Source organism: Hevea brasiliensis, chromosome 6, assembly GCF_030052815.1.
Source record: "Hevea brasiliensis isolate MT/VB/25A 57/8 chromosome 6, ASM3005281v1, whole genome shotgun sequence".
Lineage (NCBI taxonomy): Eukaryota > Viridiplantae > Streptophyta > Magnoliopsida > Malpighiales > Euphorbiaceae > Hevea > Hevea brasiliensis.
In genome coordinates this window covers 83,868,449-83,889,035 of record NC_079498.1, presented here as the reverse complement: position 1 = coordinate 83,889,035, position 20,587 = coordinate 83,868,449, and the positions used below count along the sequence as shown (strand labels likewise).

The following is a 20,587-nucleotide window of genomic DNA, read 5'->3' as shown; positions in this document are numbered from 1 at the left end:
TACGAAATAGTGCTTAGAACACAGAAAGGTGGAGAATTGAATTTTTCTCCATATAAGCTCCCACATGGCAAAATAATAGGATAAACACTTGGCAATATTGTGTTAATCTATTTCAAAACTCAGCTTTATAATATTTTTATATACAATAATAAAAAAAAAAAGGAACATAGATGCAATTTGTGATTTATTTCAAATTTATTTTGTCAATTACCCAAAGAATGATTGTAGAAGCATTTTGCTTTAGTATTGTAGATAGAAATAATTCTAACCACCAAATGCCAGGAGGAGGTGATCAGGCGGACTTTGAACAGCATTTATAAAGATTAGAATTTCAATTTCTAAATCCTCTCATCGACTAATATGATTAGAGTTTTCACCTGTGGCCTCCTGGGGGAAAAGTAGAAGAAAAAAAAATCAGCATGGAATGTGTGCTCAAGAAAAATCAGATCGCAACCGACAGGCCAGAGCTAGCTCAATTAATTCCCCAACAAACAGGGAAAATTACACATGCATGATGCATTGATGCAACAAGTCTCTCTCTATATTACAATTTTTATCGAAAAAGCTAATCAATTCACAGCTCAAATTTTACATAAAGTTGGGCATGGCCTCAATGACAATGCATTTTCTGTGCGGAGATCTTTTATTGATCGTACAATTAATTTTCACGTTGCTTTCCCACCTTTTTGCTTCTTTTCTTCTAGTGCAGTAGCTTCATTTAACATGTCAGCCGCATCATTATGCATATCGAGTTTGGCAAGGGCGACAGACTGCATGTAGAAGGCTGTGGGCCACTCTGGATATACACACTGAGCTTGCATTGCATCTCGAAGGGCAACATCTGGCTGATCACATAATAGATAACAAAGACTGCGCCGTGCAAAAACAGTAGGGGAAACCATGGTTCCCACATCTATGAACTGCAAATGAAACAAAACAAAGGAAATCACTTTCACAATTCCAAGTTGTTCCAATTTGGGTCCTTGATCAGAATCTTATATTTGTGTCTTGTTGATGCAAGCATGCGCAACGCAAATGCAAACAAGTAAAGAGAATATGAGACAAAAATATTAATGTTTAGAAAAAAAATAACATAAAAACTATACATTTTACAACGTGCACAAAATTGGCGTTTGCAAAAGGAAACAAAATAGAGTTTTGGATGGGGAAAAAAAAGGAATGATTTTTAAGAAAATGCATCAATGCTCGGGGAGTAAAGAATTTCCATAATATTCTGTGTCATAAAGCCATGTAGTAAACGCCCTATTGCATGAAACATCTGGATGAATAATTGCATGAACTTGATCGGCATACCTGGGAATAACAGTCAACGGCAGTTTTAAAATCTTTATCACGGAAGGCAAAGTCTCCTCGCTTCCTTGACTCCAGCATATCTCTCATTTGCTGTGTCCACTCTTGGAAAGATAACTGGAATAAACCACATCAAGTTAATTTCTCAACATGACATTCAATAATAGAAATACGAAAGATGTGTTGGAAAGTAAACTTTACGTTTAGTAGAGCGTAATATAATACTTGCAATGATTGATAATCAACTAGTAGTAATGGCCAAGTAGTAATGATTGCTAAGTGGTGCTGGTGGTGGCGATAGCAATAGTGGCAAGGTGAGGAGTGTTGGTGGTAGTGGCCAAGTGACAATAGCAATAGTCAAATAGTGGTAGTAGTGATAACAATAGTTGCAAGAGAGTGGTGGTAGTGGTGATGATAGTAGTGACAGGATAGGATAGTGGTGGTGGTAGCAGTGGTGGCCAGACAATTGTGATGATGATAGTGATAATAATATATTAAAAAATAAAACAAGTAATCACGATTACATCTATTTTTTATATGTAATAATCATAATGTTACTTTAAACATAATTGATTACATTATGTAATTGTCATTCTATTACATTAAATTTTTTTGTACTACCAAGCAATGTAATCAAATATGCAATGCAATTAAAATTATATTACACTTTTGATTACATCATACCAAATAGAACCTTAAATTTATGTATCTAGAAATATGAACAGTCAAGTATGAAATAAGTGCATAGATGAGTGTGTGAAGCTTAGATAAGTGTGTGGTGCTTAGTAATTTTTTATATACATTTAAGTTATTAAAAATTTTAATTTTAATGAATAATTTTATTAATTTTTCTCTACAAATGTAAAAATAAATTAAATATTAAAGTAAAAAAAAATCTTATTTTTTGTAGCATAAAAATTTATCTTTGTTTACTTTATCTTTATATAGTCAAAATTTTTATTAGTAACTATTTATTATAATAATTATAAAATATTATTTTAAACATTAATTAATTTAAAAATATTTCTACACACACTTAAACTCTTAAAATTTAATTTAATTTTTCTACTACACTTTTATTTTTCACTCCAAGAAAAGAAAAAGAGAGCTCACCAAGAGAGTTCCCGGAAAGAAAGAAGCTGTTGCAAAAGTTGCTGCTGCCGCCAGGGCCAAAAAACTAGGAGCGTAGAAGAGGGCCTGGGTCGAAGAGAAGAGTTCCCCAACTCGGGCTCAAAATGAGTCCGCCGGTGTTGGATCGCCTCACCCTCAAGATCGGCCTTTGCATTAACCGCCGATCTCCGCTACCTCTGAGGGTGGTTCATCCGGGCAATCGATCTCCAGGGGTGCTCAAGTGTTGGCAAGATCTCGGGAGAGGAACCGGATCGTGAGGGGCAATATCGACCTAGCCAAGGTCACTGCTATGACCATATGCTTCCTAAAAGACTGAGCTTGGATAGGCCCAAAAAATATCAACAATCTCCTAAACCAATCTATGAGCCTCAACTTGGAGGCAGTTGCCACCCAACACATGGTGAAGGAGAATGTGGACTTCCTCAGGTGGGAGATGTCGAAGGCGGTCATCGAGGTAATAACCTGCAAGAGCCATCTGACCACTGCCAATGCCCAGGTTAAAGAATTTGAGCGATAGATGAGATCTTCTAAGGAGCTCGTGGCTTAAGGCAAATTCTCCACATAGCCTACCGACTTGGCCAAATTCTCCACATAGCTTAAGGCAAAGGAGAACGAGGCCATTGAAAAAGAAGTCGGTGCGTATGTGCAAGCCCACAATGACCTGCTTGCCGAACTGCTGAAGCAATACCCCAATGAGGACTTTTCCCAGCTCAAGAAGCTCGCCCACGATGCTGGAGCTCTGAGTGAAAGTGAGGGGGAGAGTGATAGTGTAAATAATCTTCGAGCAAGTAGAGATCCGCCCGCTGAATAGTTGTACTTTAATAGAATTAATAAAGTTAGTCTCTTTTTGCCAAGTAACAATTTTACTTTTAAAATTTTTCTAGAATGAAATTAAATCTTTATTAAAATCAGATAATTAATTAAAAATGAAATTGAAATTCTATTAAAACTTAAATGAGCATAAAAATTAAAATATATGAAATTGAAATTTAATTAAAACTTAAATGAGCATAAAAAAATGAAATTTAAATTCAATTAAAACTTAAATGATCATAAAAATTAAAAAAAATGAAATTGATCAATAGAACATAAAAATGAAAAATAAAATTAGAAATAAAGTAAAAAAGAAAACAACAACCCAATTGCTTTCCATATGTCCTATATTTATTACCACTTTTATATAGGGTCAAACAAAGTATAATGTTAAAAATCTGTTGACCCGAATAAAATATGGTGTCTACAACTGTCCCTCTTTACATGTTTTCTATTAAAAGAAAAAAGGAAAGGAAATGAAATTTCGAGTTTTCTCCAAATAGGAAGCATGTAAAAATATAGACTCATATTTTGGACGGGTAAAACATAAAATTAAATGGAGTCTCAGGATATTTGAAATGGAAAAGTTGGCATATGGTAATTAGAAAAGAAAATGTGCCTTATTATTAACATATAAAGCTGAGAAATTAGTGAAAAATGAATTATCTTGATACACAGAAAATTGTGGATAATTAGAATCGTCATGGAAGACAAATGCTGAGATCATCATGGACCTTGAGCCCAAAACTAAATGTTGGCATTAAAATCAACATGGACCTTTAGTCCAAAGGTTGGCAACATAGAGATTAAATACTGAAATTAAAATCAATATGGACCTTGAGTTTAGAGGTTGATATCGTGTTAATTTAAGATCAACATGGACTTTGAGTTTAAAGGTTGATAACAGGAAAACTAAATACTGAAAATAAAATCAATATGGACCTTGAGTTCAAAGGTTGATATCAAGCTAAAATTTAAGATTAACATGTATCTTCAGTCCAGAGATTGATAATAGGAAAATTAAATACTGAAACTAAAATCAACATGTACCTTGAGTCTAGGGATTGATATCGTGCTAAAAATTTAAAATCAACATGGACCTCGAGTCCAGAGGTTAATAATAGGAAGATTAAATAGAGTTAAGTATGTTAAGGATAAATAATTACCACTGACAATGCACCTACTAGATAAATAAACAAAACTATTTAGGGACTTTCCTTGAAAAAGGAGTGCTCATGCAGCCTCAAAAGAAGACGAAGCCCATTTATTGACTCGAGACACTTTAGGCAAACGATGATGTTTAGCAAATTGACATGACTCACAATCTAAAACTAACAAAAATTGAAACAGTGGACATAACTTCTTCAAGACAGATAAAGACGAATGTCCCAACCGACAATGGACTTCAAGAGGAGTTAAATTATTGGAACACACAAAAGATCTTGGCACCTATTTGTCATGGATGTAGAGGCCTCCAGACTCATATCCTCTACCAATAATCTACTTCGTCGTAAGATCTTGGAACAAATAATGATTAGGAAAAAATGAGACTATAATTTAAGACTTGAGTAAGTTTACTAACAGAGAGTAAATTAAAGGCGAATTTGGGTAGACATAAAACAGATGACACAGAAATGGATGGTGTGAGATTTGCAATGCCAGAACCAATGACACAAGACTTGGACCCATCAGCCAAAACTACAAAGGATGAAGGATGTTGAGGTTGAAAGTTAGACAAAAGGCTAGAATTATCTGTCATATGGTCTGTAGCACCAGAATCAATGACCCATTTGAATGAGACAAGGCATGTAGTTGATTTACCTGACTCAGCTATTGCAGTGACTAGGGAACTAGAAGACTTTAGCGATGCCTGATACTGGAAGAACGCCTAATACTGGAAGAACTGTGCATATTCTTCAGCTAACACCAAAACTGCTTTCTCAGGAGTTACTGAAGAGTCATCAACTACCATATTGGCCATCCGAAATCATAGGTTCTTATTCTGAAGTTTTGGACAATATCTTTTTGAATAACCTGGCTCATGGCAATAATAACATTCAATTCCTCCTTAGTCACGATTAAGGGCAACCTTCCCACCACACTAGTGATTAGGGGCAGCCTCTCCACTACACTGGTTACCTCTATTGCCACTATACCCTCCTTTACTGCCTCATCTATGACTTTGCCTTCCACTCTCAGTACAACTAACAAGAGCACTATTAACAGATTAGGAAAATTAGGGAGCTTCAGTGCAGAGTACTCTTGAGAAAGTATCGTGCAGATATGAAATTTCAAAATCAGAAAAAATTTGAGATTTAGCAATCTCAAACTCTGGGGGAAGACCTGCCAAAAAACTCATGACAGCCATTTGTTCTCGTTGCTGAACTTTCACATCAGGACTAAACAGCATTAAGACATTAAGTTCCTCATAGATTCTTTTAAAATCCATAAAATAGGCTGTGAGGGACCTATCTTGTTTCTCTGCACGATAAAATGCCTTGCATACCTCATAAATACAAGAGATATTCCCTTTATTCAAATATAAGAATTCTAAATAATCCATTAATTCTTTAACAAACTCATAGTGATTAATTAAGCTAATTACTTCACTGTTAATGGAATTTCTAATTTGCAAGAACAAACGAGCATCTTCCCTCATCCAAGTTTAATTTGTATCATCAGTAGGTGGATCTTGGGTGAGATGATCATCCTTATCAATACTCTGCAAATAAACCCTAACAGTCTTACTGCAATCCAGATAATTAGAACCATTTTGTGTTCTGCGATTTTAGTCATCACAGGAATCACATCAGCTACTACACTTTTACTTTCCACCATTAAAAAAAATTTCACAGCAGCAAGTTACAAAAATCTCCTTCCCCAAACCAATAAACACAGAGCAAACACACCTCAAGACATAATTTTAAAGCAGTTCAGTGTAACAGAAGCCAGAAACATACCCAGCAGTAGGTGGACCAAGACAAATCACCTCCACAAGAGCACCCTATGACAAAACAGCAAACAGGGATGCAGTATACACTCAAGGCGACGCCGGCGAGCGTAATTGGAGCGGCAAAGGACGGTGGACGCACCTCCACTCCGGCGAGCCGGACGGCGGCAAGAACATGTACCGATGCATGAGACTCACTAGTCGGCCTTCTGGTGACCGGATTTTCTGGGTGAGGTCGCCGGCGAGGGGTCTTCCTTCCTAGGTGAGCGGTGAGACATAAATGTCAGCTTGAGACGGTGACCTAACTCCACAGTAATGATTCTAATGGCTTTCTCAAAAAAATTTCTTCTCCAACGTGGCTCAGATACCATGAAGTTAATATTTTTCTGTTTATTTTATTGAATGAGATACAAAGTATTTATATACAAAGAATCATATAATTAAGAATTCTAATTGGGAAGCTATCCCAATAATTATGCTAACTAATCAGCTAACTAATTAAGAAAGAATATTATTTACATAATTATAGGATTGACTTCCTATAACAGCATCAGAGCTTGCCACAAGAGCTTCTGACTTAGTCTTGGGAATTATAGGTGAAAGTGAAGAAAAAAGGGAAAAAGAAATTGAGAGTGTTTCTCCGGGTTTGAGATAAGAAACTCGTATTGAAGGTTATTTATATTTGGAATCTCTAGGTTTGTGAAAAGAAGACAATCCATCAAGAAAGAGAAGACGAGGAAAGTATTCCAAAACAAAATAGAAGTCAATAATTTCTTCCAATAATTAGTGAGATAGTGAAGTACACCTTAAGTCAAAGACACTAAAGTGTCAAGCAACGACTAAGTGTTTGAAAATGGAGAGTGAAGAGTCAATTGTTGTGATTGTTCCATTTAAGATAATACTCAAGGAATTGCTCGACAAGCTAAATTTGCCACCAAAAATGTATTCATTTGAAAAATTGGGTCCAAATCATTCACCTAGTTCTTTGGCTAAAATTGAGTTTGTTCACATGTTCAAAAGGCATACTTGATATGGATATATGCTTATATGAAGAAGGATGTGGACAATGAGGTTGAGTTAGTGATTAGACATTTGAGAAGTGTTTATCCGATAATGATCAAAGATATGAAGGAATGAGAATTGGTTGAAGTGAAATATGAGATTGAAGAATTGAGAGTCGCTTATGAAAACTCACGTAACAGCTTTGATGAAGTCATTGACAATCTTAATGAATTGAAAGAAAAATTGGAAGAACAAGAAAATGGAGAATCAGGACATTATGATGGAATAGCACACATTCGTGATACAAGAAAATTAGTTCTTGTTCGTGTTTTCCTCCCGAGTGTGGACGGAGTAATCGTCATCAGTAAATAAGGAATATTAAAAGGCAATTAATTTTATGGAAGGATGTTTGAAACTAAACTTAATTCATTTATTTAGAAATAAAAACAGCTAAGTATGAAATAATTGGGTATAGATAAGTGTGTGATGCTTAGATAAAAGTGTGGTGCTTAGGAATATTTGTAGGGCATTTAATTAAGAGTGTTCATGCGTGCATGGTAGTGCTATATATGCCTATCTAAGATATTGTATTAAGTGGAGTAGACTGATTCAAGTATTTCTATAATATTATTTGAGTACTTTTGTATACATATTTCCTTTCCTTGTAATTCCTCTTTCATCTTATGTGATATTCCTCTCCCAACTAAGGGATATTAAATCTTAAAAGCTTCCAACAAGATGATCTTATCTATGTCAATTACCTCGTTTGTTCCTTCATCATCTTTGTAGTGAGTCATAACCAAGATCTGATGAATTGCTGTGAGGTCCATCCGTGAACAGGCCTCGCCCATTGGTGAGAGGGGACGCTGAGGTGTTGGTGGGGTTTCCTCGTGTTTTGAAATTCCAAGCATTACATATGACGGAACCTGTAAACCCAGAATTGTCGTAATTAGCGTCTTTACATGAAGTGATGCTCAATTGATCTTCATCAAACCACAAACACAAATTCTACATACTACACCCTATATATAAAGTGTAAATTTTTGAGATTTCAGGTTCACCCCTTTTGCAGAAGGGTGGACTTGAACAACAAAGGGAAAGACTTGATCAATATAAAGCATGAAGGAAAGGACTTGAATCACAAAGGTACAGACTTGATCCTCTATGCAGGACAATAAAAAAAAGATCTGACCATATGAACAGTTATAGGTATAAAGTGAAACAGCAGCTGGCTTGATCCTATAGAGCAAAGGTGTTGCTTGATCCCATTTAACACATGAAAGAAATGGACTGATTAATATGAATACCAAAACAAAGAACTTGGTGCTATACAAGGTACAAAAATGCAATGGATTTGATCCCATATGAAGCATTAAAGCAAACTTGATTGCATAATCTGCACAACACCAAAATAGTGGACACTATTTATTTCTCTGTAGAAAAAAAAAAGTATAACTAATTTATAAAGCACCAAAAGAAAACAATAAAAAGAAAAAGGAGTAAATTTGATACTACGTGAAACATAAAAAAGACATGATCGCAGATGTCATTCCACCAAAAGCCAAAAATAAATAAATAAACAAATAATTAGACTTGATCCTAGATAACATAAGTGTCCTTACATCTTTCATTAGAAATACTTTAGTATCTCCTAATATTGGAAAAGAATACAGTACCTAATAGCAGAGCATGTGACTTTGTCATTTGCATTTATTGTTGACACGTGTTGGTTTTTAAAATTCAAAAAGACATTAACATGTCTTAAAGAGAGTATATAATCTCAATTTTGACACAACATTCAAGACTGTGTTTACACACATTATTTTCTGAGTCAGGGGGATTCCATCAATGTCAAATAAGAACAGCCAGCATCATTTATGTAATGAGAAACATTATGTTTAGTGGGGTACGCAAAATCTTAATAAATAGTGTGCTTACAACAAGACCATTCATTAGCAGCTGGTTTTTTTCTGATGTAGCTAAAGTAAATGCTGAATTGTGTCACCAGTATTTTGGGGGGTGGGGACTGCACTTTCTTGGGGTCCTGTATTCCTTTCAACTTTTCTTTAACGCATTCTTCAATCAATTCAATAAATAAAAAATATAAAGAGAGAGAGAGAGAGAGAGAGAGAGAGAGAGAGAGAGAGAGAGAGAGAGAGAGAGCATTCCTGATAGCATCCAGCAAGAGGCAAAAAAATATTTACTAGCTTATTATAAATGAACAATAGCTTGAACTGATAATTACTAGAAAACCAAGCAATTGAAAAAGCTTGAATTCCCTTACATCAGGTTTCATTTGCAGGGAAGCCAATGTTCCAACAAGAACCTTTGTACTAGGCCGTTCTCTAGGTTCATATTGCAAACATCGAGAGGCAAGATCAACAACCACAGTTGCTTCATCTGTGGAGAAGTGTCCCTCCAAATGTGAATCCATTAACAGAATTATGTTTTTTCCCCTTATCATATCCAGAGCCTGCATGCATGCAGAGTCAATAAATCAAGGCCCTAGATTATAAGATCAAAATTGAAGAAAAATCAGTATTGCATGAAACTCTTATGTTAAACATAGAAGAACTGGTAAATTAAGATCGTCTAGGTGTGTTTGGAAAGTCTAAAAATGAAAGAACTCTCACATCGGCAATGTCGAAGAAAATTGAAAGGCTATAAGCGTTGGCAAACCAAACCAAAATGGCTTTTGAGATGGAGAGCCTAGTTCAGCAAGGAGACCTGCCTGTACATCAATTCACACTCCTTGGCCCTCAATTTCAAAATGGTAGCGAAGAGGCAAGGGTTAATGGCCATAGATCCAAAACCCAAAAGCATGATGGGCTGAGCTGCAACGAGCTAGACCCATGAGCTGAGCTAATCAAACCAGACTCAGGTGGATCCATGGGTTAGCCCAGTGAACTAGACCTTAAAGGCAAAGCCAAGAGGAACTAGCTCCAAGTTAAATGGGCTACTCCATGCAATGCCAAGTGACAGCTAGCACTATGAAGTCTGAGCCAAACCCAGTTGCACCTAAGGAGGGTATTGGAATATGGCTTGTGGAAAAAAGTCTGATATCGACAATGTACAAGAAAATTACATAATATGTAAGTGTTGACAAATCAGATCAATGGGGTCTAGTGATGGAGAGCCTAGTTCAGATGGAGACCTGCTTATTTATTAATCCACACTCCTTGGCCCTTTGATTTCAACACATCTCAATTATTCCAAATAATAGAATTTAAATGAATTCTCATTTTAAAATTTATTCCAAACACATGAATTTCATAACAAAATCATTAGAATTGAATTCTTTTAATAGAATTGAATTGAATTCTATCATAATGATGCAAAATATTACCCATTTTTAATGTTGATAAAGTAACTTTTGTCATTTATTATTTATACAAGATGCCTTTGATAAATAACATGAAAGATATCAATATAGATGTAAAAAGAGACCCAATTAACCCATCTAACCTAGTTATTTTGCTTGTTACATAAAATTAAAAAGTTGCCACAATCAAATTCAAAATAACGCACCACGATTACAATCCAAACACCTTTGATTGCATTGAAACTACAAGTAAAATGCTCTGCTTGAAGAAAGTCAAGATAGATGTATAAGAACATTTAGTTATGAGTTATTTTACTAAAAGCTTTTCTTTAATGTTTTATTGAATAAATATGGCCATTAAAGATATGATAAGCATGGCAGGTTGTACGTTTGCGAGAAACAAGATGCACATTTTGACGTTGGCAATATCTAGTAAGCTAAATAGGTTAAGAAATAAAACTACTATAGAAACTATTAGGGCAGTCAAAGAATCCAAACTTACAAAATTTTCATCCTAGTTATGTTTTAAAGGGGAAAGCACAAAAATGTATAGTTTAGGCCATTTTCAAGCCAGTGGTTTAAGTTTTAATTTAACAAACTAGTACCATGTGGTTAAGTTCATTAGCAAAGAAAATCTAAACACTATCACACCATTAATGGTGTTGACGTGGCTAGCAGAAAAAAAAAAGTGCCACATCAGCATTCATTAACTACACAGGATACTATACCTTCTTTACTAACAACTTAACAACGGGATACTGGTTTGTCAAAACCCAAATCACAAAACCTAACTTGAAAACAACCCAAACCACATAGTACTTTTTTGTAGTTTGCCCTTATTTTATATTTCAATTAAATTGCCAACGAACCAAGCCAATTGCAAGCAGCTCAGAGCTTGGCTAGATAAATGATCTCCCTCACTTTCTAGTCAAGCTTGAACCTATATTAAGAACTCATTTACTAAATGAGCTAATCTTCTTCTAAGTGAACAAGACATTTTCAGAGCTTATGAGCCCACTCACTATAGACCAACAAGAATAGACTAAATAAGAGTTTGACATGATTATTAAAGTTTAATCATTAGTAGAAAAAAAATACATGTGGCGGTTATAAATTATTTCCAGTATCCATATTACTTACAACATGAAAATGACCATTACATTTCTAGCATAGGCAAATGTATTAGGAGATAAAAATTATTAAGCATATCGAAATTTCTTAAAGAAATGTTCTAATTTTTTTTTTCAATATATTTGTGGGATCTTTTGTTAACAAATCAACTCTTGACTTCAGGTTATCAAATACTTGACACACACACATATTACATGAAAATATGTAATAGTGATGCAAACAAAACTAAGTTGTTTATGACAATTTGAAGGGAAGACTTATCTTAGTAAAGTCTTGTTCGAGAATGTTATTTATATTAATGAGATCAAGCCTGGTTTTGACTCTCATCTAATTAATAAATAGGTGAATTTGAAATGACATTGGCTTGTTTGAACTATTTTATTAAAAATTCAAATTGAAACATGCTAGATTTAGTTCAGCTTGACTTATTCATTAAACAAGCCAAGTACCATTCATGAATGAGCTAAGCCTAAGAATGCCAAAACTATAAGCAACTTGGCTCATCTGCAATAATACTTCTAGATTATTTAAAATATAAAATAAATAAATAAAGCAATTACAATTCATCAACCTTTTTGAATGACAAATTTTGGTTAAAGGTCATGACTTCATTCTACAATTAGCATGATGTAAATATATGCCACTTACATGACTTGGAGGAATATGCTTTCCACTTAGCAAATCCAGAAGAACGGTACCAAAACTGTAAATTACGCTTTCAGGGGTGACCCTTCCTAACAAAACAATTTATGGCAAAAACAAAAAGTATCAAGTCAAATAAAAACAAGAAAATGATCACAGAATTTGAAGAAATATATAATTCTCTCTCCACAATAATATTCCAGCAAAAGAGTTAGTCATGCATTTTAAAATGGTTATTGCAATGCATTTTAAATAAATGATGAAATACATGACAAATCATTTCAAATAAGTGAACATCATACCACCAAAAAAAAAAAAAAAAAACACAAGATAATAAAAAGGATGTAGCAAATCCTAAGTTTTCCATTCTCTTTGGAAAAGCTAAACTTGGAAGAGAGAATTCCATGACACAAACTAGAATTCACGGAGTATTCATCAACACCAAAATTGGCTTAAATAAAGTTGAAAATTTGTCAACCGTTGGGGCAAAAAGAGTTCTCAAGCTAATTAAAATTTTAATGGCTTCACTGTCTTTTTACAGGGTCCAATCATGTATGTGATGCAGAAAAATTTCCACCTGAGCCTAGAGGAAGGGTGAAGAGAAATCGTTTGGTATATATACCAAAAGGGACAAGAAGAATTTGGAGGATAAGCCAGGGAACCAAAGCACAAGTTTTTTAGAGGGAATCTTAGCACCAAAGGACCAGCTCAGTACCTGTTTGTTATAGGGAATTTCAGCAGCCATATGACAGCAGCAACATGAAGAAATACATGGGGTAGAAGAGGGTAGAGAGAGAATCATGAGAACTGTATTTCCTTCTTGCTTGTAGTAGCATGAGGCAGTAGAGTGCTGCTGGGTACAATTCTCATGATCCTCTCTCTACTGTCTTCTACCCTATATATTTCTTCATGTTGCTGCTGTCATACAGCTGCCTCGAACAAACTGGTACTAAGCTGGGCCTTTGTTGTCAAGATCAAACTTGTTCTGAAGCTTCCTATCTTATCCTCCAAAATCCTTTTTGACCTTCTAGTGTATACCAGCCAATTTCTCTTCTCCCTTCCTTTAGGCTCAGGTGGAAATTTTTCCGCATCTGTACACAAGTTATACCAAGACTCAATTCATTGAAACACCAAGATATCAAGGATCTAAATGAACCAAGTCAACTTTTTCTTTGTTCAGGCTTGGCTTAGTCCTACACTTGAACTTGGCTCAGACTTAAATGAGCTTTAGCTTTCTAGACAGAGCTCAGCTGGACCTTGTTCTAACCAATATGAGACTCAATTCCATACCTAAAATGAGATCAAAGCGCAAAAAAATAAATAAATAAATTAAAAAAAATCATTCTGAACTAATTTAGTATCACTTATGCAATTTTTTTTTTAAGGAATAACTAAGCCCAGCATCCTAAACTTTGGGAGTGATTGCTAATCAAACCTCATGCTTTAAAACTTTACTATGTCAATCATGAACTTTATAAGCTATTGAAATTAATACCTTCAATGAATTTTCTTTTCTAAATTTCTGATTCATTTGTCTGTGAAATCATAAAAATAATGGACTTATAGACACTTCTACTATGCATTAAAGCTGAATGTGTTCAATTTTTACAAATAAAAATAATAGATCTATCAATTACATCTAAAAATATTCAACCTTATATCTAAAACTTCCCTCTAAGATAACTCATCTAAAACTTCTCTCTAACATAACTCATTTAAAACTTTAAATATATGTCAAATTACAATTTATTCTACAGGTATTTATAACCTTAAACCCATTTTGTCACACAAAATTGGGGTAGAGAGAATTTTGAATTAAAAAAAAAAAGTGGTTATTGAAAACCAAACAAAACGTTAGGGTTGATATTGTAACATTTAAAGTATGAGATTCAATTTGCAATAATCCCCAAAGTTTGAAATGCTTAGTACAACTATCCCTTTACTTAAAATGAGCTCCAAGTGAAGGCCATGGAGGCCTTGTTCCTTGCTTTAAGAGGAAAGCTATTTCCTCCTTACATTAGGAAGACGGCCCCCTCATGTGATCTTCACAAATAATGTGGAACTAAGTCCACATCCATTTCTCTTCCTTTTTTCCTCTCAATTTTTTTTATCAGGGTCCTATATTTTATAGCTAATATCTTTTATTCTAGAGCTCCATTTCAGCTATGACCTATCACTACTACAATGATCCCTCAATGTACTACGATCTAGAATCAAATTTATTAGCAAAATTATGAATTGAAGTAATCTAAAATTGGTTGATGACAAAACTCTCTTCTAACTTTAAAAGGCTAAATAAATAAGCATAAAAAAGCTCAAAAAAAAGCAGATACACAAACACAACTAAGCCTACCTCACTTACATTCATGTTTAGTTCATTTATTAAACAGGTCTAAATTTTTATTCAACACTGTCTATTTATCTCAGCAAAAGAACATCAATAAGCTTTTTTCCAAACCTATTCACAAGCTGTTCACTAAGCATAATGGTTGTTTACAGCCCTAATATCAACTATCAACTTATATATAATTATCTAAAGTAATCAAGATGGCACAGCAGAAAATTCCAAAGTTAAGTTATAATTTCCTTTCCACTTCTAGTTGTATTCAATCCATCATCTTTCTTTTTTTCTTATCCTTTTTTGAGAAAAAGGTGATTTGCTTATGGAGAAGATTTGGGAAATAGAAACAACCATCAGAGAAATAAAATGATGTGATAGCCAATAGCATCCTAAAGTAAAAGACAATTGTTAAAGAAGGCATGGATTCCAACAACAATAATGATTTTGAAATGAATGAATCTTCCAGAGTTGTTGACCCTTTATTCTCTTTCCTTTTTTTTTAGGCACACATTTTTTTATATCCAACTTAGTTGAAGAGCACAAAAAAAAAGTGAGAATTCTATAACTGATGGCAAACAGAAGAAATAGTAACAGTAAATGCAACTCAGATAAAATAAAGAAATCTGAGTCAGAATAATCAGAACCATTTTGATACAATTTTTCAAGAAAATGAATGATTGAGAACATATTCAGAAGTGAAAAAGTAGATGCTGAACGCACATACATTTTAAACAGAATAACAGTTGTTACCGTTTCTTAGGTACTCAGGAGGAGTGTAAGCAAGATTTGTGCTATAACTTTTTCCATCCCTACTATTTTTCATCAAGCCAAAACACGAAAGGCGTGGATCTCCATCCTACAAGATCCATTAATTAAAATTGATAATCAACCCAGACAGATAATTAATGAATGTGAAATATTCAGAAAAATCACCATGATAACAAATATGCATGTCAAATTATGGAAAAGGAAATACCTCATCAAAAAGAACCCTATATGCATTCAAATCATGGTACAATGGACGGCCCTGAGAACTGCAATAATCTAAGGCTTCAGCAATGCAGAAGGCTACTCTTAAACGCATTGCCCATTCAATAGTTTGATTTTCCCCTGTGAAGAAGAATAGAGACTTAAATTTAGACTAGATATCTTCAATTTGAGAGAGCATATAATATAGAATGAGACAGTTCAAACTATCACATATAAGAATCTCAACAGCATTTTAGAAGAAAATGCTCACATTGCAGTCTTGGTTAGATTGAGATCCATTTCAGGTGACCTGGATTGAGCTATACCTTATTAATAAAAGCTTTTGGATTATCTCTATTCCAGCCAATAGCCATTCGGCTCAGACGAAAATTAGGGGTTTGAGAGACACTACCAGGGAATATTTGCAGCATATTGTTTGCAATGAGAAGATGTCATGTTTGGCATGGCAATTATTGCCCCAGAGGTCCTCTCTTGTATGGAGAGATGGCACCCAGCCAATAGACTATTAATTGCTGACTGAGAAGTTTCAGGATACAATGAACCTGATATATGGAATGTTGTAACATCGTGGAAATAGTTTCCTAATAGACTGGGGATTTCAATTCTGAAGACACTATATTGGTATCAAATTTGATTTGTTTCATAAAAGCCATATCCGAACAAGAACTTATTGCAAACATCTAGATGTAAAGAAAGGCTGGCAATAAAAGACAGCAACTCTAGTGGAACTTTTCAGAAAAAGTTAATTGTTTCCTGAGAAGGGTTGCGGAATCCTGAGACCAAATTTATGATATGTAAGTTTTATCAAGAAAATTAAACATGGTGACCAGGAAATCAATTTGATCTGGCTACATCTTAGATTCAGTGTGTTGCAAATGTAAAGGGTAAGAACCCAGGGTTTTGATTCTCAATTCCACAAGGACAGCAAGTAAATACCATGCTTGGTTGGATAGGAATGCCCACACTCACTCAAACAAGGTAACAAAAGAAAGAGATCTCTTCAATAGCATCCCAAGTAGGTGATGCCAACAACAGAGTTTCAAGCTTTGAATTAATGAGTTCCCAAAAATAGAAAGCTGTGAAAAAGATAGTGCTTCACTTGCTATTTTACAGTTCTTTTTTCACCAGTTTGGTGCATTTTGTTTCTGGAGTTGTGTTAGGTTATTTGTATAGTGCCTCCTAGTTTGAACATATTGTAAAGTCCTCATGTTTTGTTAATCCAACATAGAAATTGATTAGATATATCAAGCCTATGTCAATGAAAACACCCATAAGAAGAAGAATAATGGAATGATCCTACAATTGCAATGATATCTTTTACTTTCTGAAAATAATTAAGGGAGGGGCAAAGGGGGAAAAAGAACCAAAGAAACCAATAACCACCTCACCATATTACAACACATGAAAAATGCTACTCATGTGCAAAATGAAAAGACAATGGCCCACACAAGGAGAATTATAAACACCAAAATGATGCTAATAATCATTTAGGACTGGTGATAAATAATGCAGAATTCAACATGCCTGTGTCAAATTGCCAAAGAAAACTATAGCCAAAAGTGCATTAACATTATTTGAAACACAATTTCGATACTAGAGAATAACTCAAGAATCAAACCGAACTGAAATGACACACAGATACAATATATAAATCACAAACACATTGACCTCAATCAATTAAACGTATACATGAATACACAAATGCAAGTTTTCATTTCATTCTTTATGTTGAATAATATATCACGCAGTCACGCACACAAATAGAATAAGCAAAAAAGAACAATCAAAACAAAGAAAACACAGATTTTACATGGTTCAGCAATGTGCCTATGTCCACAAAGCCACTAGAGTCTTTTTACTATGAGAAACCAAAAATTAAAATATAAATAAATAAATAAATAAATCCTGCAAAACATCATATTAAGGTTACCTATATAGAGTTGGTATCCCTAATGCCCCAAATACAGTAATGCCCCTGCCCCATAATAAAAAAAAAAGCCCTTACTCAAAAATAATGTATGGTACCTGTCTGCGCACAAACCCTCCATTTTTTAGCTTTTAACTGTCCAATAATTCTACTAATATGAGCCACTTTAACTCAACACTTTCTTCATCGGACATTCCACAAAACTATGATATGAGGGGGGCCAAAAAAAGGGGCCAACTCAGAGATCATATAAATTTAACAAACAAAGAGCTACCCAGGCATTTTCAAGGTACATCCATTAAAGATTGAAGAACAATTACGAATGCAACAAATTGGGATTGTAAGGAGGTCACAGAAATTAAGCAACAAAATCAAGAACCAAATTATCATTTCATTAACAAGTAAATAAGGCCAACCAAAAAAGATAGTATGCTTCAACAGTGAAGGCATGAACAATAAAATCAATAATTGAACCCAACTTGTCGAATCAAATAAAAGAGAAAAAAAAAAGTCACACATACAGTGAAATAAATGCTTAGCTAAAGTATCATTGGGCATGTACTCAGCGACAAGCAGCCTCTCATCTCCATCACAGCAGTACCCTATCAAATTGGCCAGCCTTTTATGCCTCAGCTTCCCCACACCCCATGCCTCCTCCTATAAGCCAGAAAGGAAAATAATAGCAGTCAAAACCCACCTCACAAAAACAATCAAAACCACCATACAAGCCAACAAATTACAAGTTAAACAAAAAGAAAAAGAGATACCGCAAATTGCTTAGGATCGGGCCAAGCCATCTTAGTAAACTTTTTAACAGCGATCCAGCGGCGGTTCTGAAGGCGGCCCTTGTAGACAAGATTGGGGGCCTTCTCACCGCTCTCGGAGACGATGTTATCAGAACTAAAGTTGTTGGTGGCTGCTTTGAGGTCAGAGAAGGAGAATTCAGAGAAAGATGGGACACCAGTAGAAGGTTCAAGAAGAGCAGAAGGTGATGGATGGCTTTGCGGAGGGTATGATAGGTTGGTGTGATCTTTTTCTGGGTGGGTTTCAGCTAGAAAAGAAGATTCACAGCAACCCATGAGTAGGGAAGGAGATTCCTGTGTAGTGTGAAAGCTATAATGCAAAGGTTGAAGGTAGAGGAAGAAGAAGAAGAAGAAGAAGAAGAAGAAGAAGAAGCATATGCGCAGCTTAGGGGAAGTGAAAGATCAAAGGAAAGAGCATTTGGGTGTTTCTCTTTTCTTCCTACTGTTGTAAGTTGGCTGCTGTAAATAAAGCCTTTCATAATTTCAACAGTGTTAAATGCCCTTTGTTTTAACTGCTTCTTCTTTTTTATTATTTTTGATTTTTTTTAATTTTATTTCTTAGTATGTATGTGTTTTTTTTTTTTGTTTTAATCGATCTCTATCAAGATTTCAACTCAATATTTTACAATATTAAAAATATGCTCAATACTACAAAGCTAAGCTATCATATAAATTCATATTAAAATAAAATAAACAAAAATAAAATAATATTAAAATAAATTAAAATTTATTATTTACATAAAAAGGAGAGGAATAAAACTTTTAAATATTTCATATAGCATTTTTTGAGAATTCTATATAGCAAGTACTTGGAAAGTTTTAACTTACTTTGTATACTTATGCTATACATAAATTTAATAAAAATTAATTTTTTCCATATTTAATTTAAATTTTAATATTTTATTTTTTATTAAAATCATTTCTAATAATTTTTTATATAATTTTGATTATTAAAATTTATAGCATGTTCTTACACTGGTATTTTATTTTAATCTTTACATATTCAATTTAGACTTTCAATAAAATTACTTTTTTTTACTTTTTACAATTCAATTTCTATGAAAAAAATAAATTAATTAACATATATAATTAAAATATATCATCACTCATATAAAAATAAATAAAAAATTATTAATATATATATATATATATATAAATGTGACATCATGATAATTTATAATTAAATAATCCTAAAATTTATAATACTCAAGCTTAATTAAATAAATATAGTGTGCATATTTTGTAAATTTAACATGTACTTATAGTATTAAACTAAAATATTTTTAATTTTAAATAGTAATAACAATTATGATAATTGAATTGCCATTAATATTATGACAAAATCATTTATGGTCGCTTGTCAAGCCATTCAGGGACAGCCTGTAGTGCTAAATTATAGCGGTACACTTATTGATTCTGTTAGAGTTGTGCTTGCTAGAAATTGGAGAGTTCAAATCCATCATATCTACAAAGAGGCTAACAACTGTGTAGATCACATTGCCCATTATGCGCATGAATTTCCTTATCGTCTATCCTGTTTACCTAGCCCCCTCCCAGTGTCCTCCCTTTATTACAGGGGGATGTTGTGCGTGTTGTTTTTATGATTGTTTTCTTTTCCCTTGCTGTCCAAAAAATATTTATTTATTTTTTATTATTTAATTAAATACATTATAGAATGTATTAATTAATCTTAAGAAGGGAAGCTTGGACCAAGGAAGTTAAAAAAATAAATGAATAAATAAAAGAATAGAAAGAGATAAATAAAAAATAAAAGGAGAATTAAATAGCATAAAATGCTCGCAATTCATAAAATAAGAAATATTAAAAAGAAATTTATAAAAATTTAAATATTAAATAATCATTAATTAAATATATTTAACATTCTCATCAGGCAAAACCATTTTCATATTAATAAAAATTTATGATCACAAAAATTAACCACATTATAATTTTAATAGTCTCACTTTAATCCAAATAACTCTATTATATTTTACTACTCTTGTTATATAATTCTTACTAATTATTCATCAATCACATTTTAAACAAAATATTTTTACTGATTATAATAATTAACAAATTCTAAAATTTTAATTTTAATGTTGTTTAATTATATTATTTTAAATTAAATTATCGATCCCTCTAAAATTAATTATATAAAATATAATTCAAAGGACATTAGTAAGATTGAAAAATAAAGATACTCAAAAGGAAAATGAAAAGAAAT

The 20,587-nt window shown here is 33.5% G+C and overlaps 1 protein-coding gene across 1 annotated transcript; it reads right to left on the bottom strand.

Annotated features, from left to right (window-relative positions):
* Positions 1-432: 432 nt before the first annotated feature.
* On the bottom strand, positions 433-18,811 carry LOC110641556 (serine/threonine-protein kinase BSK1). The gene is made up of 9 exons (XM_021793339.2): positions 18,328-18,811; positions 18,082-18,217; positions 15,620-15,753; positions 15,394-15,499; positions 12,309-12,394; positions 9,492-9,680; positions 7,969-8,133; positions 1,315-1,428; positions 433-920 (listed from the first exon to the last, which is right to left on the bottom strand). The coding sequence occupies exons 1-9, from the start codon at positions 18,637-18,639 to the stop codon at positions 666-668; spliced, it is 1,497 nt and encodes a 498-aa protein (XP_021649031.2). The 5' UTR covers positions 18,640-18,811; the 3' UTR covers positions 433-665.
* Between the last annotated feature and the right edge of the window lie 1,776 nt (positions 18,812-20,587).

Bases quoted from the DNA above. Each gene is read 5' to 3' on its own strand.
- LOC110641556 (XM_021793339.2), bottom strand. From the start codon at position 18,639: ATGGGTTGCTGTGAATCTTCTTTTCTAGCTGAAACCCACCCAGAAAAA. The intron at 15,500-15,619 runs GTATTTCCTTTT...TGGATCTTGTAG, and splicing joins ATAGGGTTCTTTTTGATGAG to GATGGAGATCCACGCCTTTC. The intron at 921-1,314 runs GTATGCCGATCA...TTTCATTTGCAG, and splicing joins CCGTTGACTGTTATTCCCAG to TTCATAGATGTGGGAACCAT.